Source organism: Cardiocondyla obscurior, linkage group LG13 (assembly GCF_019399895.1).
Source record: "Cardiocondyla obscurior isolate alpha-2009 linkage group LG13, Cobs3.1, whole genome shotgun sequence".
NCBI lineage: Eukaryota > Metazoa > Arthropoda > Insecta > Hymenoptera > Formicidae > Cardiocondyla > Cardiocondyla obscurior.
This window is the reverse complement of record NC_091876.1, coordinates 1,540,467-1,564,515: the sequence shown is the minus strand read 5'-3', so window position 1 is coordinate 1,564,515 and position 24,049 is coordinate 1,540,467. Positions and strand designations below refer to the sequence as shown.

At 35.6% G+C, this 24,049-nt stretch overlaps 7 protein-coding genes across 18 annotated transcripts; 4 read left to right on the top strand and 3 right to left on the bottom strand.

The window, feature by feature from the left end:
• The first annotated feature begins 137 nt into the window (after window positions 1-137).
• On the top strand, window positions 138-3,381 carry LOC139107539 (uncharacterized). 7 transcript variants are annotated; one of them, XM_070665227.1, is made up of 5 exons: window positions 138-514; window positions 699-793; window positions 1,070-1,454; window positions 1,660-1,812; window positions 2,113-3,381. In XM_070665227.1, exons 3-5 carry the CDS (start codon window positions 1,095-1,097, stop codon window positions 2,401-2,403), a joined length of 804 nt encoding a protein of 267 aa, XP_070521328.1. In that variant the 5' UTR covers window positions 138-514; window positions 699-793; window positions 1,070-1,094; the 3' UTR covers window positions 2,404-3,381. The 7 variants fall into 7 exon arrangements, with proteins under 7 accessions (XP_070521328.1, XP_070521331.1, XP_070521324.1 ...); XM_070665230.1 differs by having other exon boundaries at window positions 699-797; XM_070665223.1 differs by having other exon boundaries at window positions 148-514; window positions 622-797.
• On the bottom strand, window positions 1,811-5,880 carry LOC139107529 (uncharacterized). Its single transcript, XM_070665206.1, has 5 exons — window positions 5,617-5,880; window positions 5,017-5,475; window positions 4,706-4,908; window positions 4,478-4,617; window positions 1,811-4,376 (listed from the first exon to the last, which is right to left on the bottom strand). Exons 2-5 carry the CDS (start codon window positions 5,400-5,402, stop codon window positions 3,486-3,488), a joined length of 1,620 nt encoding a protein of 539 aa, XP_070521307.1. The 5' UTR covers window positions 5,403-5,475; window positions 5,617-5,880; the 3' UTR covers window positions 1,811-3,485.
• A 198-nt stretch (window positions 5,881-6,078) lies between these two features.
• Gmppa (GDP-mannose pyrophosphorylase A) lies at window positions 6,079-8,845 on the top strand. Its single transcript, XM_070665220.1, has 5 exons — window positions 6,079-6,930; window positions 7,060-7,636; window positions 7,706-7,982; window positions 8,058-8,322; window positions 8,399-8,845. The coding sequence occupies exons 1-5, from the start codon at window positions 6,891-6,893 to the stop codon at window positions 8,497-8,499; spliced, it is 1,260 nt and encodes a 419-aa protein (XP_070521321.1). The 5' UTR covers window positions 6,079-6,890; the 3' UTR covers window positions 8,500-8,845.
• Window positions 8,846-8,981: 136 nt separating this feature from the next.
• LOC139107522 (uncharacterized) lies at window positions 8,982-13,873 on the top strand. 4 transcript variants are annotated; one of them, XM_070665190.1, is made up of 10 exons: window positions 8,982-9,179; window positions 10,135-10,414; window positions 10,498-10,701; window positions 10,772-11,326; window positions 11,407-11,582; window positions 11,676-11,754; window positions 11,812-12,129; window positions 12,197-12,699; window positions 12,773-13,002; window positions 13,132-13,873. In XM_070665190.1, exons 2-10 carry the CDS (start codon window positions 10,208-10,210, stop codon window positions 13,383-13,385), a joined length of 2,526 nt encoding a protein of 841 aa, XP_070521291.1. In that variant the 5' UTR covers window positions 8,982-9,179; window positions 10,135-10,207; the 3' UTR covers window positions 13,386-13,873. The 4 variants fall into 4 exon arrangements, with proteins under 4 accessions (XP_070521291.1, XP_070521292.1, XP_070521290.1 ...); XM_070665191.1 differs by having other exon boundaries at window positions 8,982-9,406; XM_070665189.1 differs by lacking the exon at window positions 8,982-9,179 and adding an exon at window positions 9,437-9,902.
• On the bottom strand, window positions 13,081-16,161 carry LOC139107534 (cytochrome P450 6k1-like). The gene is made up of 5 exons (XM_070665217.1): window positions 15,396-16,161; window positions 14,978-15,202; window positions 14,611-14,888; window positions 14,355-14,538; window positions 13,081-14,273 (listed from the first exon to the last, which is right to left on the bottom strand). Exons 1-5 carry the CDS (start codon window positions 16,033-16,035, stop codon window positions 14,104-14,106), a joined length of 1,497 nt encoding a protein of 498 aa, XP_070521318.1. The 5' UTR covers window positions 16,036-16,161; the 3' UTR covers window positions 13,081-14,103.
• Window positions 16,162-16,517: 356 nt separating this feature from the next.
• On the top strand, window positions 16,518-19,255 carry Clc (clathrin light chain). Of its 3 annotated transcripts, none has more exons than XM_070665233.1 (7): window positions 16,518-16,661; window positions 16,973-17,134; window positions 17,257-17,373; window positions 17,456-17,542; window positions 17,625-17,736; window positions 18,093-18,104; window positions 18,735-19,255. In XM_070665233.1, the coding sequence occupies exons 2-7, from the start codon at window positions 16,981-16,983 to the stop codon at window positions 18,913-18,915; spliced, it is 663 nt and encodes a 220-aa protein (XP_070521334.1). In that variant the 5' UTR covers window positions 16,518-16,661; window positions 16,973-16,980; the 3' UTR covers window positions 18,916-19,255. The 3 variants fall into 3 exon arrangements, with proteins under 3 accessions (XP_070521334.1, XP_070521336.1, XP_070521335.1); XM_070665234.1 differs by having other exon boundaries at window positions 16,566-16,651; XM_070665235.1 differs by lacking the exon at window positions 18,093-18,104.
• Window positions 19,256-20,586: 1,331 nt separating this feature from the next.
• Window positions 20,587-23,725, bottom strand: Ankle2 (ankyrin repeat and LEM domain-containing protein 2). The gene is made up of 10 exons (XM_070665203.1): window positions 23,585-23,725; window positions 23,079-23,395; window positions 22,603-22,914; window positions 22,332-22,484; window positions 22,012-22,226; window positions 21,736-21,889; window positions 21,464-21,641; window positions 21,210-21,312; window positions 21,004-21,132; window positions 20,587-20,911 (listed from the first exon to the last, which is right to left on the bottom strand). Exons 1-10 carry the CDS (start codon window positions 23,673-23,675, stop codon window positions 20,866-20,868), a joined length of 1,698 nt encoding a protein of 565 aa, XP_070521304.1. The 5' UTR covers window positions 23,676-23,725; the 3' UTR covers window positions 20,587-20,865.
• Between the last annotated feature and the right edge of the window lie 324 nt (window positions 23,726-24,049).

Genomic DNA, 24,049 nt, shown 5'->3' with positions numbered 1-24,049 from the left:
CAGGAAGTGCGCGAAACAGGAAACTGGCGCGAAGAAGGGGCGAAAATGGCGACGACTACATTAGCGTTACTACTTGCTGCCAGCTGCTGCCAGCTATGAAAACTCGGCACCGAGAAAATCCGGCATACGGCGGAGAGTAGCGGCGTTCGAGCCAGCCTCCGCTCTCTCTCTCGTACTTATTGCACTAGCGTGCACTTTTATTTTTTGCGATCACGTGCCTTCTGAGGCTGACTTTAGAGTTCAGTGTATCCAGTGTCGCCAATTGAGTGAGTCGATGTCCTGCGGGTTTAGGTTATGCACGTTACGACGTGTTTCTCTACGATTAATGGCACATGAATGAAAGAAAAACTAAAGCGTTCTTTTAATTAACTCAATTAATTATAACGCGCCGATTTTTGGGCTTTTTTTTGTGTAATGCCGATTATCGTGAAGTCTACGAGCATGAGTTTATAAATTGTGTAGTTTTATTAGAACAGTAGACTGCGAATTTATTGCTGAAACTTTTTAGAAAATGGTACGATATTTTTCTCATTACGTATATTCGGTATTAAGTTATCGTGAAAAATAATTTAATTCACAATAACGAAATCGAGACTTAAAAAAATGCTTTGTTTACTTCAGTGTTACCATCACGCGCGGACGACTGGGAAGATTAAAAAATTATCAAAAGCAATTATTTCCTGCCTACATATTTACAGACGAGAAGAGCATGTATGGAATCCGCTGCTTTCCCTTCGGACACCCATTCCCCAGCAATGCTCGGACGTGATCGAACTCAACCTTGATCGTCAAAGTTGGTACACCAATTCTTAATCTCTTAACGCACACACGTTCTCATCTATTATCTGATCTAGAGTCGTTCTGTGTGACGGTCTTATCTGGCAGCTTATCTAAAATTCAATAAAACTTAAAAAATAAATATCGCTTCGACATTTAATTGTTGTCAAGCCATGACAAAGTTTTATTCTTTTCCAGCTACTTTGACTGTATAAAAGTAGGAAGCATCACTACCTGTGCACCATTTATGTCGCAAAGTGAAACTTTAAAACATTTCTTTTGTTATGGATAGCTTTTCGCAAGACTACAATAACAAAATGGAAACGTTTGAGACCTACAATGAATCTATTGTCAACACTGAAAACTGTAATATTGTTCATTCTATTGATAATGAGGGACCTGCACAGGAGATACAAGTGCAAAATCAAGAAAATCACAATACATTGACACTGCAGCAACAAGAGCAGCAGCAGCAAACACAAATTCATCAAATGACAAAAATTGAATCAAATTCTGAACAGAAAATTACCTCAGTTAGATTACCTGCTTTATTGGATGGAGAATACTTTACAGTGACCAAAGTGGAAGATACTAATGTTACTGTGCGTTGTCAGCAGTGTAAGAAACAGTTGAATGGTAATTTGAAGTCCACTGGAAATTTTCTTAGTCATGTAAAGGTAAATTATTAAAAATTGATATAATTATCAGTATAGATTAGAAGAATAAAAAAGCTTTTTGATAAGATTATGCAGAGAAAGTCTAGTAAAAGCGTTTTTTTTTACATTAAAAATTTACATTTATTATTTTATTATTTTTACTAATATTTATAAGTAAATTAAAGTTTCTTGAATGATGAAATAATCAGGTTTATTATTTTTACAGCGATTACATCCAAGCCTGATGAGCAAAATAAGATGCAAATCTAGTCAAAGAAAGTCTGCAGTGTATGTCAACTCGATATTACCCGATAAAAACTCTGAAATAACGAACCGGGAAAAACGCGTAGTTTTACAAAATAAAAAACGCTGCAAAATGGTGAGTAACTTTTTATTTTTTATTTTATAATTTAATTTTGCTGTGCAACAAAAATTAAAAACAGTAATTATGAGGAAAAAGAATCAATGCTTAATTAAATTAATCTTAGCTAGAATTATCTTAAGTTACTTAAATATATTATTAAATACATTATTGTATATACGTATAATAAATTTGTATTTTTTAATCGTTTAAATTCATTGCGTTTTTTCTCATTGGTCTTTCCTTTATCCACTTTAATTTTCTTGAGTTCTTTTTCCTATTATCGCATTGTACTTAAATCGGTATATTTACACATAGGAGGAGTGTACGACTGGAAATGAAGAGTCTTATGAACATTCTGTGGATTGGAACGACACGTCATTGATTCGAGGATCCGAAGAATCGGAAGTCACGGATACATCTCTAAGAATATCGCATAATAATTCATTTATCATGGAGGATGAGTATGACGCAATTGGCCGTAACGTTGCCGCTAAGCTCAGGAATATGAGACTGGACCAAAGAATAATAGCTGAAAAATTAGTGAACGACATTTTATTTGAGGCTCAACTCGGTAATCTTCGCAGAGATTCGAGAATCCATTTGTGAAAAAAAGGTGGGTGCATAAATGGCTTGTGAGTCAGTATTATTGTATATATTTTTTAATGACTCGTAAAAGAACTATCTTCCGTTTTTAACAGTGAAAAGCGGCATGATACGATTAATAGAGTTATTTGATTAGTTATATAACGTGCATGCGCGGGTATATAAGGTGGTTGCATCTCTACGCATAAATGGACAATTTTTATAAATTATATTAATATTCTAGCTTTATTGAAAGCTTTTATTGAAAGACGATTATGCGTGCATTTGTGATATATTTTGCAATCCCGTAATACGATCGTTCTGAGATCATTACATTTAGATTTTCAGACAAAATCGAGTTTAAATATTATACGATTTTACCCATATTATGTTTTTTTAAGACGCCAAAAAAAGAAGACGTCTTTAAAACATGTGTTATCTGGGTAGAGAAATATATATTGAAAATCTACATTTGTTTTACATAAATGTATAATATTGTAAATAATACAATTCGCGTTATGTAAAATATACTGTCAAATAATGAAATATGCTGCCTAGTATCAGATTGGTACAATAAGTTTGTTAGTTTCTTTTTAAATATTATTAAAAAAAAATAGCATTTTTTTTAAGAGAAGCACTAAAGAACTTTCTTTAAAAATAATGCATGTCTTAATTACTCAATTTAAATTGTGCGTAATTTCGCGTTTAAGTATAACTGGCAAGTTTTTTTTGCACCAATCTAACAATAATTATATCTAAAAGTCTTTCTATACCAATCATTCTATATAATATGATTAGCATAACAGTCACTTGTAATATACAGAAGTATACGTAGCTTATGAATTTAATAAATGATATACTTTGCATAAGATATTTTCGAATTGTCTGAACACCAAGGGATGTAAAGTTTTATCAAAAATCGACAAAATATCTATAAAATGTAAATAAAGTATGGAAAGCCGCCTAAATGCTCAGAAGATATTGTTTCTTCTGAAAATTTGATTGATTTCTTGTATCAATTTATTTACAAATCTTGTACGAAAGTAAAAGCAGAAATACGAGTCTCAGAAGACTTATTTGAAGGACAATGCCTCTTCCAACGATCGTCAGCTGCTGTATATTCTGCGTTTCTTTGGTTTAAACATTGCATGGTACACTATAGACGATAGAACACAAAGCGCCATGCTGCCGAAAGTCGCGCTGAATATGTAAGTGTACCAAAAACCGGTCCAGTCACCGTTCAAATACCATATGAGCGTCAACACCACGTTTTGCGCAATCACGAACACATAATACGGCAACATGCACCAATCAGCATACTTAAATTTGATTCGGTACTCGATTAAGCTGAATATGTAAACGAGGCCGAGCCAGAGATTAACAATAACTGTGATGATGTCGTAATACTTGGAGTAGTAGAACAGATAGACTAACATAAGAATATAATGGACGCTAATTATTGCCACCACAGTTATCGGAAAAAATTCGTAGGCCACGGCAATGGCAAATACACGTGCCAGAATAAAGAAAAACCACCAAAAGAAAGATAAGAGCTTTCCTATCGGGTCGTCCTCGTCGAGACCCTTCTCGGAATACTTTCGTTTAGGAACTTTCAGGCTTTGTGTACTGCTGTCTATCAGTCTTTGATTTGGCTCAAGATTTGACGTTGCTTTCGCTTCTTCGTCCGCATAAATAGAATCCGGACGTGGCGGTGCTGGTACGTCCGGCACGGGAAGTGGTGTGACAGTTGTTATACCGCGAAGCGGTGTCGGAGGCGGAGCCACGTGTACGTTTTTCGGTGGTAAAGGTGGAGTTATAGAGATTTGACGGTCCAGTAAAGCTGCTTGCGATTGAACTTGGACCTCTTGCTCATTCTCAGCGAGGTTTTCTTGTGGCGGTGTTAACTCGATTGGCACATTCGCAGTGTTTTCTTCATCTTTTACAGGCAAAGGTACCGCTTGTAATGGTGCCTTTTCCGCCTCAATATTTTTCATTTCCTAATAAAATTAAAGTAACAACGATTATATATAAAAAAAAAATACATTTGTTTTAAAATTGATATTTTATTATTTTTATAATAATCGCTAAAGTTTATTACCTGAATGCAGTATTTTTTTAACCACATCGCCCAGGGTAATTTCCTGCCGTTTACACGCTGGCTTTCAAATCTTTGAAAGGAAGCCGTCTTGATCGCGATTACTACAATGGACATTATTATGCAAAGCACTTGTACTGTTACTGTAAAAAAAAAAAAATATCTCGAATTATAAATGAGAACAATGTACGTACGGAATTTGTATTAAAAAAATAATTGTGTTTGTTTTACTTGATTGATAACTGTGCGGCTTAGAACTCTCTCTAAAAAGTAGGTGTGTTTGGAAAACCGCTTGCGGGGCAGCTTGGAACCATGCCTGCAGGAAAAAGTATAACTCGATAGCCGCGGGTGCCGCAGCGACATTTAATGTCTTTACTCGTTCATTTCCCGATAAATTGATGGCATCCACGGAGAGTACAATAAGCCCTGCATATCTGTGAATATGTACTAATTTATGTACACAGTTTTTTTTATTATTTAAATTGCGCATAAAATTAACGATAAAAATATATCGATGTTAGTGATAAAAAAAAAATCAATACCTATATAATACGAAGAACACAAATCCTATGAACTGACATACTTGAAGAGCAAACCAAGCAAGCACACTTTTCGTTACTTTATCGTCTTCCGTCATCCACCAATCTGGCCTCGATACCGTCAGTATAAAGTACATGAGTGCCGGTGCATAAATAATTGCAAGAGTGGACATTCCCCATAGCGGATTTTCGTCTCTAAAGTGTTGAATAGCTACCACTAAATCAGCAGAAAAGTGAATAATATATACTAAACAATTGATTAAAGTCGGTAGGAGAAATATTAGATATATCTGCTCAGTCGACTTCAGTGGAATCTTCATGCAGCGAGTAGATTTCCTGTGACAAAGTGTATTCGCCACGGAATTTACCGAATAGCTTTCTTTAGCCATTTTCTTAAAGGGCTACTTTACATTGCTATATCACATATATGTTCCTTTAATAAATATCGAAGAGTTTTGCTGCCTAAAAAAAGAAAGGTTACGACTAGTAAAAGGAGAATAAAAGATTACTCGATATTACTTTAAGCATAAAATATTATTGCAGGCAGGAAAAAGAATATGTTAAAAAAAAAAAAATAAATAAAAAATAACATTCGTAGTTTACCTAAATCGAATGCGGATTATAATTGTAATATTTCCAGGTCTCTCAAACCATATCGATGATAAAAATGTGCTACTTTGACAAGTAGCACGTCATGCTCCTCAATTTTTCGGGCAACGCAGTATCATCGCTCTACTTATCGCAGAGTTCGAACGCACAACGCACTCAGAAACTTGGCGAACAAATTATGCAATTGTGAAGCAATTTACGGAAGAGATGAACGAAGTTTCCGTTGTGCGTATCTGTACGATCGATTAGTCAGCGCGCCATTCGTACGGGAAAGATAACCCGATAAGCTTCTTCCATTTCGTAAGGTGGTGATAAAGCATTCCTAGGTATTGATACCATGTCGCCAATAGGTTAGGCGATTGCTCTTTTTTTTTTTATATTTTTCTCCGGTGTATAGATTCAAATTCCGAGGAAATCCGCCAAGAGCCGCCACCGTTCACAAATCGAGGCAGTGATCGAAACCAACGTCGAGTCGATCGCCAGGAGGAGTAAGTTTCGTTTCCCGCTAATTCCGTGATCGCGTTTTTTTTATTTGTAATGACTTCTTCCTTTCTCGCATCACCAACTTCGCGCGAAAAGTACAAAGAAAATTCAGCTGTGAATAATGAACGTGTATTCTGCCCCGCTATCTCGTTTCCCTTCTCCCTTCTATATCCGAATCGTTGCGCGGATGATTCTCGAGATGAATCGTAAGGATGGCAGATTTGGTTACTAACCGCGCCATTATTGGACGATGTTCGCGTGGTGCGCCAATCGTCGCCTTCCTGCCCTTCGTCCCAGCACTCGTGAAAATCTATTTTCACGCCAGAAAATCAGCTGATCGTTGTTTAATCCGAACGATCTGAGAAAAATGAGTCGCTGCTTTGCGCGAATAGCTCAAGATACGCGTCGGGATCAAAAAATAGAAGCTAGACGATTAGAAGGATTTGAGCTTTGAAGGCGGCCGGCGTTTGACGTAACCTTCGACGTCACTATTGGTTTACGATGCTTCGAGCAAGTTGACGAATTTCCTTCTGATATGCGGTAATATTTGCCAATTATTGCATTAACTTTACTTAATCGGGTGTTCAAAGTATGTCGTATCTCTATAATCATTCTTGCGACATGACCGCTAAGTTATCATTTTATCGTTGACATCGCTGATGACACGTCTACACGTGTACTCAACATGTCTACGTGGAACAATTAGCGTTAGTTTTTTACGCTGTCTCGGAAAAAGTTGGACGATCCCTGCCTTCTGAACTTCAAAATTATTCATCTGTGCAATTATGTTGAAGGCTGTTATTTTAATTGGAGGCCCTTTGAAAGGTTTGCATTAATTATTGCTTAATTATAAATGTACTTTATAATTACGAGTGTACGTTTTTTTTTTTTTGCCGAAATTTTATTTTATTTTTTTTGAACGTGTATTTTATATTATTTAATTTTTGTTTTTAGGGACCAGATTTAGACCATTATCGCTAGATATTCCAAAACCATTATTTCCAGTGGCTGGATTACCCATGATACAGCATCACATTGAAGCCTGCACCAAAGTGTTTGGTCTTAATGAAATATTGATAATTGGAGCATATCCTAAGAATGACTTGGCTCAATTTGTACATGAGATGTCAAGTACTTATGGCATAATCATTAGATATCTTCAGGAATTTACACCCCTTGGAACAGCAGGAGGCATGTATCATTTTAGAGATCAAATTCGTTCTGGCAGCCCAACATACTTTTTTGTTATGAATGGAGATGTCTGTGCTGACTTTCCCTTACAAGAGATGCTGGAGTTTCACAGCAGCAAGCAAGCACTGCTCACAATCATGGCAACTGAAGCCACAAGGCAGCAATCATTGAACTATGGATGCATGGTTTTAGGAAAGGAGGGAGAAGTAGCACATTATGTGGAAAAACCTTCAACATTTGTATCAACTCTTATTAATTGTGGAATATACATTGCATCTCTAGAACTTTTTCAAACGATGGCAGATGTCTTTTATGTAAATCAGCAACAAGATCACATAATGTAAGTTTGCTATAAACTCGCTAAGAACGCGATAAAATAATAATTTTATTTTTTTTTGTTATGCAACAGGCAACTATGTGGCAATGGGAGAGATCCAGCACATATTGCATTCGAGCAAGATATATTAACGCGTTTGGCTGGATCCGGACGACTGTTTGCTCTACCTGTATTTAGATGGTGGTCGCAGGTAAAAACTGCAGGCTCGGCAATATACGCGAATAGACATTACTTGGCCCTCTACAAACAGAAGAAACCGAACCGTCTTGCTTCTACGAGCAGTCATAATTGTTGCATTATTGGGGACGTATACATTCATCCGTCAGCTAAAGTACACTCTACTTCTGTGGTAAGAACTGCAGATAAATTATTTTACTTTTAATATTATAAATTTACTTGTTTAACGCGAAATTTTATTTTACAGCTAGGTCCAAATGTAAGCATAGGTCCAAATACGATAATTGAACCGGGCGTGAGAATTAGAGAATCAATAGTGTTGGCTAATGCGCACATACAGGCCCATTCGCTCATTTTGTACAGCATCATAGGGACAGGTACCAGTGTAGGGGAATGGGCACGCGTCGAAGGGACTCCGTGTGATCCTAATCCTAACAAACCATTTGCAAAAATGGAAAACTTACCGCTATTTCACACAAACGGTAAATTAAATCCCTCCATCACGATACTCGGTAAGAAAAATATATATATTAAATATTTATATATAATAACGGTTTATATGTGACAATTACATATTTTAAATTTCAGGTACCAGTGTGAGCTTGGCTGCGGAAAAAGTTCTCCTGAACTCGATCGTTTTACCGCATAAAGAACTTACGAGAAACTACAAAAACGAAATTATTCTTTAATAAGCTAACGACTGCCGTAAGATTAAAATATGTGAGTGATTGAGATGTTAATGAAAGATTGCACAAACGATAAAACGCTAAGTATACTTTTAATTTAATTAAATATAATTTCAGAAGTTTTTTTCGTATTGTATTTACAACTTTTAATAATTTTGTAGTATAATATAAGATTTTTACATATGTTATATACACGTATGTGGCAACTATATAAGTTATATGTATATAAGGACAGGTAACTGTGGCAATGGCACAACAATTTTATAATATACAGCTTTGTACATATTATGTGCGCATATCTATATGTATATGAACGTTGTCAGATATATATATAAAATATTACATCGTATTTTTTTAAGTATATTAATAAATTTTTATTTATGAATTTTTATTCTTATTAAAAATTACACGTGCTCATGCCGCGGGACGCCGTACAGGATAGCGCAATGGAGCGGAGTCCCGAAGTCTCGCATTAGCGTTTATGGTATCGAGGCGATCGGTACGCGGGAGGAAGAATAACCGGAAAAAATCTGATGGAGGAGCCGGGTACAGGCCGCCTAAGGTGAGGCTCTCTCTCGCGTTCCTCACCGGCGGCGCCAGGTGTTTACGAGGAGGCTGCGATTGTATGTGAGCGAAGAAAGGAGAAAGAGAAGAGGAAGAGAGTCGAAGAGAGCGAGGGAGCGGTGAGTACGCGTGAGACGGCGGCATTGAATTGCACTGAATCAACAGGTAGATCGGCGGATCGGTATGCGTGGGACGACGTTTTCATACGCGCGTTCTCTCGCTGTGGCGCCAGGATTCACCCGATTCACCGTAGTTCCTCGCGGAAGATGCAGCACGCGAACGAACGCGAGACACCACGACGACGACGGCGAGGAGTCTTAAGGATCGGCGGACGGCGGCCAAGAAGGTCGGTCGAGTAATAGCGGCGGCGAGGTGGTGGGAGCGGCGCTCCAGGTGGAAACGCGCGTTCTCTAAACGTGTGCTCCGCGGCGAATTCCGCGCATACCAACGCCGCCGATCCAGCTTCCCCGCGAGCGGCGGTGGTGGCGACGGCGGCAGCGTCCGGATCGGGAGAGTGATTTTTGTGATCGCCGCTCTCGTCAATGACACGCGCGGAATGCGCTGAGCGAGCGCGCGATCCCACGCTGCGCTTATACGCGCCGACATTGTTGCGTGTCTGGCCCGTTGTGCTGGGCCTTTAAAAATTTCGTCTGTGCGCGTCTCGACGTCGTGAGCACCGAGGTGCCGTGGGGTGCATTTTGAATGCGGCGCAGGGCAAACGCGGACCTCGCGACGTCGCGAGAGCGACGTACAGTTTGACCCTTGCGCATAACGGACAAATGAGCCTACTTGAGACATGAAACATTGTGACTTGCAACCGTTCTAGCACGAAATTTCTATTGGTAATTTTTATTCTGCTTGTGATTTCGAAACAATGTACGTTTTTAATTTTATGCACTTTAATTTTTTACGAGATACATTAATTTTAAATGTGAAAATATTTTTTACAATTTATACAAAGAGAGCACTCGTGAGAAAAGACTTATTTTTAATTATAAAATTAAAAAATTTATATATATATTTTTTTTAGTTATTATACAGTTTAATAAAATATATAAATTATTTTATTTGCAGGAAAAGAAGGATACGTTGATAAAGCTAAAATAAAAAATTGTTAATTATTCCAAATGGGCAGTAAAAGCCCATTATGGCCCAGTGTCATCAACCACAGCATCAGCACGAATTTTTGCCGCTGTGTGATGTATTATTTAATATTATTTCATTAGCGTCCTACTTCTGCGATGTCGTTTTTGATTTCGCAATGGTGTATGCTCTTGCTCATCAAGCAACAGCACCATTCATATTGTTCCCATTAAGCATTACTTTTATAGCAACTTCTCTACTAACTTCTCAGGTTTGTATAAAAAGAAAAATATTATCCTTGTTCTTACACTTGCGATTTTACAATATTAAATATTGCATAATTACTTTTATTAGATCGTCAGCTTGCGATGGTATCTCTGGGGAGCCAGAGGTAAATTAACAAATAGCACATCAAACAATTGTCACATAAGTCCAGTGAAAAGAATTAGCAGCTGGACTATAGGCTGTGTTCTATTACTTCACTCCACTCAAGTCGGCGTGCTATGGAGATATTTCAAGTTATTTATTCCAGTAAATTTAACTTATGTGAAGCACGAGGTACGTAATTTTTAACAGAGGATTATCTTCTTCCTTTTACGTTTTTATTTTATTGTGGACTTTATCTCAGGTACGGGAGCTCTGTGTATTACGCTTGATACACGCATTTTGTGAAGCCGCTCCGATGCTACTTCTGCAGCTGTACGTTTTATTCGGCGCTACTGACGACAGTGAAATAGCAGCTGAGAAATTGAAGGAGAGCGAGATCAAAGACAGCAGTAAATTACAGGAGCTGACAGTAGTGTCGGCGGGACTCTCCCTGTGGAGCGTGTGCTGGGCGGTTGCCAGTTTTAGCAAGGGTGCCGCACGTTTGCGTAATTTAGAGCGTTTAGTGTTAACATGGCTGGGGGTGCTGGCGCAATTATTCTGGCGTTTAGGGACAGTGAGTGCTCGCGTCGGAGCATTAGTCGCGTACGCTTCTCTATACGGGGGACAGTGGCTGTTGATCGTGATGGCCCTCCACTGGTTGTCTATGTTGACGTGGCTACTACTCACGCCAGACGGACTTTTCCATGGTGGCGAGCGACTCCCTCTTCTTAGGAAGACTTTCCTCGCTTCTCTTCTCGCCTTTGTATATATATTCGCATATGTTAATCTACACGAGACGAATCATCGTCAAAAAATGGTTAGTGGCTGAAACACCAAGAATTTTTTTAAAGTAATTTTATATGTTATGTTAATGTTGCATTTTTATGATAATTACAGGTGATATTTTATACTGTAATGTTCTTGGAGAACAGTTTACTCATCGGTGTATGGATAGCTGGTGTTAATCGCGCCGATCTTTTGCCTCATCAACATCATTTACATCCAGTTACTTTAGTACTTATTTTACTAGCTTTATTTTTTAGTGGCATGTTTTTCATGGGTCTTTATTACAGGTAAATATATTTTATTTTATATTTATTAATATGACGATTGTATTACGTTTTTTTTTTTATTTATTACAATATAACATATTTTTTTTATTACAGATTTTTTCATGTAAGAAGATTAAGGTACGAGGCTGGTGGAAGAATGACTGGTACAAATCTAACTACGTTATCTAATCAGGTATGATGTGAAACAGATTTCTCGGAAGCATCGCTACATAATTATTTGAATTTTTAGGATAATACAGAGGAAAAGCAAATTGATTATAACGAAGAAAAAAAAGTTAATATTAGTATTGGCATGAGAAAAGTTAAATTAAGTAATAACGGTATACCGGGCGTGTTTAATTGCCGTTTTGCAAATCCAACGGTGGTAAATCCGAATCGTAAGAAAAAGAAACCGACAAGCTTCGTACCACCGCCGCCGCCGCAGTCGCAAACGGGTACAGTGATTAATTCTGTAGCAGCGATAGGCGACTCGAAACAATGGCTCAACGTGGGCAACGGATCACGGCAATTAATTCCGTTCTGGAAAAAGCCCATTAATATAATACAAGTAGGTACAAGAAATTTACTTGCTATTATTTGTTAATACCAATAATTTAATTAATTTTTTAATACAGAATGATGGTTCCAATGATCGCAAAGATGATACTGATATAGCAATTGGTGGTTCGTTGAATGTTACGTTAATACGCGAGAAATTGAAAGAGAAAAAACAGCAGCAGTTGCGGGAATTACGAGCGATACAAGAAGAAATTAAGGAGGGAAAATTGTTCCCACCGCCATCCGCTTCCACGTCATCGTTCTCGTCTTCGCCTTCAGCATCTACTCAGCAACCACCACCAAACACAAAATTGCACACTTCGCCGAGTTCTCCATTATTCACATCTCCGCCGTCGTTCTCTGAACAGAATGGTGGTAGCGGGTTATCGTCTTGGCCTCCCGTGAAAATGCATTGTCTCTTACCTCCGCCGCCATCGTCTCCGTACTACCCCAATTCGCATCCTTCGTGGAGAACCGCACCTCAAAGAGAACGAGCGGACACGCCAGAAATATTATTAGCACCGCGATGTCTTCCGCATAATTATCCACATTGGTCACCGCCTGGGTACCTTAGTCACAGGTAATAAAAATTTGATTAACCATTTAATCGATCGATTCTTAATGACACGTTAATTTAAATTCCATTTTGTTAGATTGCATGCTAATCAGAATAGCGTTGAAGAAAGTTCTAAAAATAAAGACGACGAAGAAGCGGAAATCAGCGACATGGAGGGTAGTCAAGTCTCATTACCCAGAAGTTACACGTTGCCTCGCGAATTTAAGTATAATCCTAACGCCGCAGGGAGAGAACGGGAACGCCGCGTCGGAAATAATAAAATATCTTCCTCGCGCTTTTACTTACCATCCACTAACAGTTCAGATGGTGAGTGTGTTATTTATAAATTTTAATTGTTCCGTGTATAACAGAACAATTCTGTATATAACAGAAATATTTCTAAGGTAATAATCATAAACTGCACTTTTATTTAATACTAATAACAATTATTTTCAGGTGATGTAGACAGTGCTGATAACGAGGATGAAACAGACTCGGAAATGCAAATGCAAACGAAAGCACATCACAGTCATAATTATGACGAAATCTTACAGAGGCGTCACGTATATGAAAATGATGACGAAAATGACATCACCGGTCCTAATGTAGAGTGCAACGTCCATAATAATTGTTTCTCAAACAATTCTCACGGTGCCTTGCGACCAAGTCAATTACTCAGAACACGAGTGAAACACGAAACGAAACTTTAAGTTATACTGTAAAATGGTAGCAAATATTATTATGCATGAGACGTGCATACAGTGTTCAAAAATATCGTTTAGAAACTATCTTTTTTCTTAAACGTTAGCAGTACAAGACTGTTGACCTCGCAAATCAATTTATTTAATATTATAGTACATACGTACACGTTCACAAAAATAAGTTGCAGATATTTCCCTTGTGAGAGTGTACTAGCATGCAATATAATCTAATATAATCTAATTTAATTTAATCTTTTTTTATAGTGTTTTGCATAAACTTGTGCAAATGAGAAATTACGATTATTTTAGTGGATAATTATATTTTAGCACAAATAATGGTAAAACATAAACCATGCCCTACTGTTAAAAGTCGTGTACGACGGATATTTTATAATGCATAGTTACCTGAATATAAAAATCATACACTTTGCGATCGTACAATGCAAAGTGTATACGTAAAATGCATGTACGTGACGATAAATTGGTTTTAACGAGTATATGGTATTGTAATTTAAATTTAAAGAGATATATTCTGTTATGCATTTGTAAATATAGAATTTTATGGTAAGTTTGGGATCCGGCTTTACCTTCTAAAATTTAATAATCGAGAGGTTCCAAGGAAATTCGTTACGAGACGCCATCGTCGTCAAACAGGTATTGTCAGCAACAAGAGTCAGCTGATACTCAGATTTACAATATCGAGCTCGAGCAAATAATTTATACCACATTAATTACGTTTCTTAAATTGTACATATAGCCCATCAGCCGCATACGTAAATACATGAAAAGCGTCGTTACTATTTGAGCCATGTTTTTTATCTGTTTCAGAAGATAAAGTGTAATTTGAAAGGATGGTAATTATCGCCACTTTTACGAGTAATAGAGCCAATCTTTGTCCTAAAATTTTAAGTAAATTAGCATTAACATATATATATAAATATTAATAAAAATATCTTTCATGTTACGTGAATAACTTACCTATACATGATCGTGGCCCGATACCGAATGCTAAGGATTCGTAAAACTTTTTGTCTTCCACTTTTTCCGTCCTTAGCGGAATAAACTCTCGCGGATTAGAAAAATATTTGGGATCTTGATTTGTCGCATTTACAGAAACGTATACCGCAATATCCTTTTCAATTATTAATTCAGTACCAGGCACCTAAAATCAACGTATATAATTATCATGAAAGCAATTATGTAAAGGTACTTAGTTATTTATATAACACGTCACCTTATAATCTTTCACGGCTATTCGATCTGTCACGGGTAAAGGTGGATGTAGTCTCAACGATTCGGTTAAAATGCAATCTAAGAAAGGTAGCTCATTGATTGAATCCATGGTCATTTCCTTTCCCGATAGGTGTGCCTGTATTTCCTTGTACAAAGTCTCTTGGTGCTCCGGATGACACGCCAGATCATGTAAAACGAAGGCAAGAGTAGTCGCAGTCGCTTCAAATCCAGCAATAAAGAAACTGGAGGGATGAGCTAGTAAATTGTCACCTTCGAACTCTACGAAAATTAAATAAGTAATAATTAAATTAATAAGATATTAATAACAGAATATTATACAAATTAACCACGGGATACATGTTCCTTACTGTAAATCGGATTTTGTTCTCCATTTTTAAGCGCCAGCATAGAATCTATCATATCTCCTCTTTTAAACGCTAGCTGTTCTCTGGTGTTCATGGCATCCCAGAAAATATTACGAAAATAATTCGCTGGTTTTTTTATAAACGGCGCTATCAAAAAATCCCACTCGGGAATAAAGAAGAGAATAATGAATACGATATTACGCATGAAACCTCGGAAAATTGTGACACCTGTAAATATCTAAATTATAATTTTATATATGTAATTATACATTTTTAATAAGTGGTATTATGATAAGCACACATTCTTCTTTTCTAAATATTTTTAACATAATTAAAATAGACAATTTCTAATTTTCAGCAAATCATAATTTATAAGCAAGGCTGTTAACATCTTTCAAATAGAATCGGTGCGAAGTCTTACCATTTTCCCAGAAGGTATTCTCTTTTTCATCGAATGAATTTACGCCAACGCCAAACGTCAAGGAAGCTAGAACGTCGGCACTATAACGACTACCAAGATCTTTCACTTCCCATTTTTTCTGGCCAGTTTTATCCGTTGGTAATTTTTCTATAAAATTCAACATGACTTTTCCACAATCGGTCATTAATGATATCATGTTTTTCAGCTTCTGCCCGGTCAGAACTGGCGTCAATTTGTTCCTCACGTACCTCCATCTCGGCTGCTTCATAGACAAAATGCTGTCTAAATTCACCGTGTCTCTCTCAAGACCTGAACCGAATCGCCGATTCGGGAAGACATCAAAGTCCTTATTCATTATTTGCTTGATTAAATCATGATCCCGCAGGAGCAACAAGGGCTTGTGGAAGATGTAGAAGCCGATGTAAGGATCGTCCGGATCAGCGCTGTTGTAAATCTCTCGCAGTATCTCTGCTGGTGGCTTGTTTAAGGTAAGACAGTCTTTGAAATTGCCGAAAAGCAGATGCGTTGGAAGTGTTTTCACGCCGCGTTTACTCCAGTAGGACAGCCTGTACTTCGCATACACGTAGAAAAAACTTAGAAATATTATTAACGAAGTTGCGCACCAAATTAGGTAATCCATCGTCGATATTTGTTAAATTCTGTACTCGTGCTTTATGTACAACTTGTTTTGTGACTTCAATTACGTACTTACGTAATTTTGCTGCTAAACTCACAGCGGAAGTAGGTTGTTTAAAAAGATAACTACATCGCAGCTTATCTACCTAGCTTATGTAACTATAAATTATCGAAATCATCGAAAAATATGATACATTCCTTAATATATTTTCTTAATAAGTACTAATTAATTAAAAAAAAAAATTAAATAATTAATTTAAAAAAAATTTTTTTTTTTTCTTACTTTTCTTACACGTTTAAACATCCTAGTTAGAACTACTTAGAACTACGATGTTTAAACGTGTAAGAAAGTGAGGAAAAAAAAAACAATTTTGCACACTTAAAAATTAATTAATTATTTTATATAAAATAAAATTATACAGTAATATAATGCACGTGCGCGCGTATTGATTTGAATTTTACGCGACATAACGTCATTGCTTTTAGTTCACTAGTATCGGAGCCAGCGATAGAGGCGCCTGGTTTCGCCCCCCTGCCCACCACGCCCACCCTGGTGTCTTACTCCACGAGCGACGATACTTTCAGATATTTTTTTGATAGTTTCTCTTAGTACGACAACGGTAAGTTACGGTAAGTAACTGCAAATTTATAAATACAATTACAGAAAAAAAAAAAATGTTAAACGCTAAACGAAACTTTAATAGTGCACTTTATTATCGTACAGAAGTTCGGTTAACCTTAAATGTTAAACATTGACGTTTGACTTCGTTTTACGAAATTAAAATATTTTTTATTAGAATATTATTTTTATATTGTTCACAGTTATTATCGTTACTGTAACTCAGTATAAACGTCAAGTAATGTAGTCTCATTGTGTTTTCTAAAAAGTAATATGTGTACTTATTATTTTATTTTTTTTAATGCTTTTTTTTTTTTTTTAGATTAGACCATGGATGCATTTGGTGACAATTTTGTCAACGAGCCGGATGTGGATCCAGCTGCAGAGTTCTTGGCAAGGGAGCAAGATCAACTAGCTGGCTTGGAAGATGATATTACACCAATGGCTGTAACTCTAGCTGCTGCTGCATCTGGCCAAACTGAAGGTAAATCAAATTTTATACACTATTAATTTTACATTATAATTAAATGAGAGTGTTTTCAAAGTTTAATTGTACACTTTTTATTTGTATTAAATGTATAGATATAATAAATAATAATATTTCAGATGAGATATCTGGAAAATTTGGAAATCTAAAAGTTGGGCCAGGGGGTGATGCTGAAGGCAGTTTTGAAATTGTAGACACGATCGGGCAGTCTACAGACGCGCAAGCCGCGGCATCAGGTATAAAATTATTTCGATATTTATATCTTGTTTTAAACAAAAAGTGGTTGTTACAAATTATTTTATGTTATTTCAAATATAGAACCAGCAGTTCCTCCACCAGTTAAAGAAGAACCTGAAAAGATTAAAAAATGGAGAGAGGAACAAAAGGCTCGTCTTGAAGAGAAAGGTAACAAAAATTGTCAATTTTATCGCAAAATATGTAATACTTATTTGTGACTGTTCGAATAAAGATAAAAATGTTTTTTTAGACGCAGAGGAAGAAAAAAAGAAAGAAGAATGGAAAGAAAGTGCAAAGAAAGAATTAGAAGAATGGTATAAGCATCACGCGGAAGCTATTAATAAAACGAAAACTACCAACAGGTAATTGTAAAAATTTTTTATTCTTTTTTTTTATATCTATGTCGTGGAAAGAAAAAAAAAGCTAAAGCTTAAATTAAATTGTGATTAGAAATTAGAACTCTTTGTTCATCTATTGAATATCTATTAACAAAGCTTGTACATAACAATAATGCAATACGTATATTTTGAAAGATGGAGTAATATATATCGGAAATTTAAAATATATTGTTGAGATTTAATTAATATTTTAAATTAAATTCATTGCATTATTTATATAAGATTAATGTGAATAATTAGTTTAACATTACGTATTACATATAGTTTAAAAAGAAAATTATATATAAATGTAATTGTGTTATTTCCATTTCGCTTCTTAGGGAGTCAGCCAAGTAAGTTAAAATATCTTTATTCGCATGAAAACATGCATTTTACTACAATTTATGCATGTTTGTATAACATGATTTGCTTTAAAAAAGCCGAAATTGTGTTTGCTTAGAATGCGAATCAAAATGATAATCACGCACTTTTTTTTCACCATTTCAATTATTATATCGCAATTCTTAATAAATTACTTTAAGATCGCACTAAATTGCATAATAAAAATATTCTCAAAATTGTCTTTACTTCGCAATATGCATAAGCTCACTTAAACGATATAAGTGCACTTCATTTTTTTATACCATCGATGATAAATTACAAATCACTCTAATTGTATTAAAAGGTATTTTTATAAATTAAAATAAAAATAAAATTTGTGAATTAAGCGCTACTGCTCGTGTATAATATAATGAATGTTATAAAACATTTTAATCAAGTCTGACATTGAATCTAATAGCTGCGGCTTATACTTTTGCTCATATCATATGATAATTTAAAAGCAATACGAATTTCTTTCTTTCTTTAAAAATTCTGGGATACATTAATAAAATATGCCCATTAATTCTTTATCTCTTTACATTACTAACTAATATAATGTGTATTTTGCACTGATCTAATATGCATTTATTTTTTACGAATAGGAATGCGGAGAAGCAATTTGTCGCAGAGGCAGACGAAGTTGAACCGGGTACCGAATGGGAACGCATCGCCAAACTTTGCGAATTTAATCCAAAATCATCTCGCACTTCTAAGGACGTTTCCCGAATGCGTTCGATTATTTTACAATTAAAACAGACACCACCCACTCCCATTAACGCTTGATTAAATTAAACAAGTTATTCTCGCTATTAGAAAAATATATGTTATTATAAATAAGCAAAAAGATATATGATAAAAAATATATGCACGATTAATTATATTTAAAAAAAAATTAAGGAATTAAAAAAATGTTTTCTTTATTATAAAATAAGTAATATATATATATTGCATATAATAAAAGTTATTGGTAATAAATATATTATGTGTAAAATACGTGATATATATCTGCGCGAGATGTGACGAAGAAACAGGATCGAGGATACATTGATCAATACATTATTTTTTAGTAATGAGCATTTATTGTAATTATAAACTGTGAACAATAAAAAGAAGTATACGCTAATCTTATTTAAAAGACCCTCGGGAGACTATGGACGCGGGGTTTGGGGGGAGGTGGAATAGACCTTTGCGCGCCGACCAATCACAGCGCTCTATCGATCGCCTGTTCGCAAGCTGGTAACAAGGTACGTGAGTCGTGCTATTGCGTATAACTAGAGGTCATGACGAGCACGCGGTCCGAGTTCGAAACGAAAATGTCGAGGCATCCGTGCGTCGTAGCCCGTTTCTCGTATCGAATTTGAAGATTTGAGACGGTCGGGAGTATCGTGGACTATCTCGCGAGTGTCGTGGACTATCTCGGAAGTGTCATGGACTATCTCGCGCGGAAGGATGACTCGACACCTGCTATCTCAGAGGAGGACGAGGCCCAGGAAGGGTATCCTGCACCAGCGGGGCAAACCAGGGGTAAGTAGTATCAATTTTCCTTCCTAATTACATTCCGAATTACATTCTGAATTTATAAAATAATTTTGTCATTTTTTTGTTACAGATCAAGAGGACCTCCGCTGTAGTGCAGTGATAAAAAGTACCGAACGCCGATTAAATTAATAATACGAACCGCGGCCGGTTCGTCGGTCATTTCGGGTGTGCCGATAGTTCTCGGGCGTTTTTTTTACGGGAGTGCATTCGCGAGTTTCCAGTGCGCGGAAGGATGGCTCGTCACGTCCCATCTGAGAGGATGAGCAGGCCCGGGTGGCATCCTGCATCGGCGGAGCAACTTATAGGTGATTATAAATTATTTTAAATAAAATCTTTAAAAGAAAAAAAAACTTTTATCTCGTTTTTTATTAATCTTATTAATTTACTAGCATATTAATATTTTTTATTTTATGTTACAGTCACCGGCAGCATTCCTCAACTCCGCTGTATGCAGATTGGTAAGTCGCATCATTTCTTTTTTTTTTTTATCGTAATTTGTAATTGAAACCCTTGAACCGATAACCCGTCGTCGACTATATTACTCTACTACTTTGGCTCACTTCGCGGCTACGAGAATAGATTTAATTTGTATTATAAAATAATTGTACGGCATCGCTGGCTTTTCGGTGACACGTGAGTTTCCGTTCTCGTTTATTTCGGCAAAGAGTCAGGCAGGATTTTCGGCAAGTCGCATAGCAAACTCGTTCCCTCGCTCTGAAAGTCGCATGATTTCTTTTCGTACTTTGTAATTAGGTTTCTTGAACCGGCAAGAAATTATTATATTTAATTAATGTCTCCAATTATAATGACGCGCACGAATTGGGACATGTCGAAAAATAGCGCACGCGAAGCGTGGTTTGTTCTAGTAAATGTTAAAAATTGGGACATGAAGGTTTCTAGTTAAAAGTCTTGTAAAATCGTCTCAAAATATATTCCTTTCTTATCTTACCTTAAATACATGTACGGTTTCTTTATTCAACGACAAACAAAAAGAAGGTTATACAGTTTGAGTAACGTTAAAATAGTTTAAAACTTTTCGAAATTAATGTTAATTATTTATAAGAGAATTAACTTCTGTTTTTTTTTTGCTAATACGGTATAATCCATATGAAACAGTCGAGTTGTTAAACAGCTCAAAATTTGGCAACTTAGATTATCGATAAAATTAATTCGATCGATATAGATATTTTATATTTAATTATTTGTAAATAGTTTTCTCCTGAGTGGTTTCATATTAAATCTGCAAAAGAAAAAAAAAGGGATAGGATTATGCATCTGCAAATTGTGATATTATTTATATAGTGATAGATTTATAAATTATTAAGTACATACTTGTACGGATCACGTTTTTTAACTAATTTCATATCGTGTCGCCAACGGTAAATACAAGGGTATGTATCGGCAGAAATTGCAGGCGGTAGTGCGTTATAAACAGCGTAATCTACTTTCGTTGGCGAAGATCTAAAAGTATTAAGAAACGTATAAGATATTGCTTAAATAAATTCGCTTTGTGAAAAAAGCAATAATAAATTACTTACTTTTCAATAAATGTTATAAGGCCCTCTTCTGCAATTTGCATATCGTCATCGAAATTATTTGGAAATTCTGACGTGGATGGAGGTGTAAAAAATTTTATACTATCTGTAAAATAATAGTTACATAAAGAATAACGTTAATTTCATTAGTCTAACTGTATGTATAACTTATAATTATGAAAGTTGGTAATTTCACAAAGAAGGAAAAAACATATTTATTCCTTTGCGAAATGTAAGAGCTATTAAACACGCGATACCTGTATCTTCTTCATCATTATCGATTTCAGTAGTTAATGAGCACATGTTTAATCCATCAGACAAGTATTGCATTTCGTTACTGGTATCCATTTCTTTTGGCATCTGTTGGCAATTTACTGACTCTTCTTCGCAATCCGCTGATTCGTATACATCAGTAATCACGGAATTAATCAGAGTCTATTTAAACAAAAAAAAAAAAAAAAAGGGGGGGAAAAAATTAGAATTAGTTAACGTAAATGTTAGGTATATATTATTTAATATCTTTTTATACCGTCAAATAAAATAATAGCTCTTCATTATCTTTGAATCTTTGCTCTAAATATTTTTCGAGTTTCATCAATCCTTCATCAGTTCGAAAATCAACAAAATCTTTTAAGAATGGCCAATATTCTTTCCAAGACACTTGATATTCATTGGCAAGATCTCTAAAAAAAAATATTAAACGTTAAATCGAGGAAAAGCAAATTGATTTTTATTATATTTAAATTTACTTTAAAAAATACTCTAGGTAATTACAATATAAGTTAGTAAAGTTTAGTAATTATACCTTCCAACACGTTCCAAGCCTTTTTCTGTGTCTTGCAACCTTAAAATTAAGTTAGGACTACCCATTATACCGAATGCATCGCCTTGTCCTCTTTTAGGAATAACGCGTGGTGGTGTTTTCCATTTTTTTCGAAATTCTATCGCCTGCGTTTTGGTCATTGGACCAGCAAATGCTCTTACTTCTACACGAGGACTGATAGGATCTCTGTTCAAATTCTATAAATATAAATTATTGAATTTTTACAAAATAATATCTGCTTTTTTCAATATTTTGCTTATACAATCTTGAATAGTTACGAGTAGAACTAGTAAATTACTTACAAGTGGACTGGTTGGCGAGAACGGTTCTCCGATAATAGGTTGACATGTATTCCCTTCTGTTCTTAATACAGGTACATAAAATTGATCCTCCAATAGTTTACGTATTTCGCACTTTAGAGCTTCATTTTCTTGATGTTTTCTACTACATATTATCTAAAAAAAAAAAAGTGTATGTAATAAAACGAATAGCGTAGACACGAGCGCTCGCGTATTTTCTCACTCGTATGTGCATGCGAATACAATATTAAGTAAATCATTATTTAAAACGTACATCTATAGGCAACTGATCATACTTATTTGGCAAGTTTTTAATACATTGAGAATAAGAAACAAGAACTCGTACAACATCCTTAAAACCAAATTTAACAGCAAAATGTAATGGAGTTTCATTGAGTCCTTTATCAGGAGTATTTAAATATAAATCCTGCATAATCTGAGCAGGATTTAGATAACTTTTACATTCATCTTCCCCATTGTGCCACTGTATGAATTTTGGATCCCCAACAGTATTCAATATAAATTCACACATTTCTGGCATACCCATTTTCGCTGCTATATGTAAAGCATTATATCGAGAGCCCATCTAAAAATTAAAAAAATTTTTCTATTAAAAAAGATCGATGTAATATTTTGTGTGCAATAATTTTAAAGTTAAAAAATTTTATTTTATTTTTTATTAATTACAAACTCGTAAATATAATGACGATTACATATCGAGATAGATAAAGTAGTTATATATTTTTTTACCTGCAAAAGGGCAGGCGTATCTCCGTTGCCGATTAAATATCTTGGATTTTCCCATACCATTTTTTTCACAGCCTCCAAATCTCCACTCTGAATTAATCTCTTTAATGTCGTAAGTTCCTGCGCGCTTGGCGCCTTAAAGTTACTTGATTGTTCCTGTGTCGTAGTAGTTGTAGAATGATTACAAAATAATTGTTTGGATCCAAACTTTACAAACGCGACTGCATCGGAATAATTTTTAAAACTTTTCAAACGGCCTTTTTTATACGTCTTTATCACTTCCAAGGCATTTTGTATCTCTGTATAAACGTGAAGGGGCTCTGTAACAAAAAGAAAGTGATCAGAATTAGGTGAAAAAAAATTAAAACGAAAGCATTTGAGCTTCCGTCCACTTAACACAATTAGCATTGTTGAAAGCATACTTGGAGGACGAGTGCAACGAGGTGCTAAGTTACATTATAATCAGATAATCGACGCGTGATTAAATTTATAAACGCGCGATAAATTACCGTCTTCATTTGGTAGGTCTCTGTATTCCAACGGTATGTACACGGCATGGTACAGAGTCTCGATCGGAAGGTTAGAACGCTTGTCGCTCATATTTTAACTCTCATTGAAACATCTCCAGGTACATACGCGTGTGATATCCCTCGCAATATTTACTCCGTTTACTGGAACTGCATCACATGTTTATTAAACGTGTGGCATTTGCTGAAAAATAATGTCGCAATAGTACCGGTGTAACGACTGTAACTTTCTTTTCCACGTCAATTCATTAAAACCAATTTCCTCGGAGAAGATACCTTAATAAAATTAAAGAGAAAAAAATCCCACGGTGGAAACGTACGTGTATCGCGACGGTAGTTTTTTTTGTCCTATAATTTAATGAAAAGGAAATGTAGAATGTTCAGTTTAACGAGCAACAAAATCACACGACGTGAATATGTCAAGCAATTAATTTTTGAGAGCGGGAT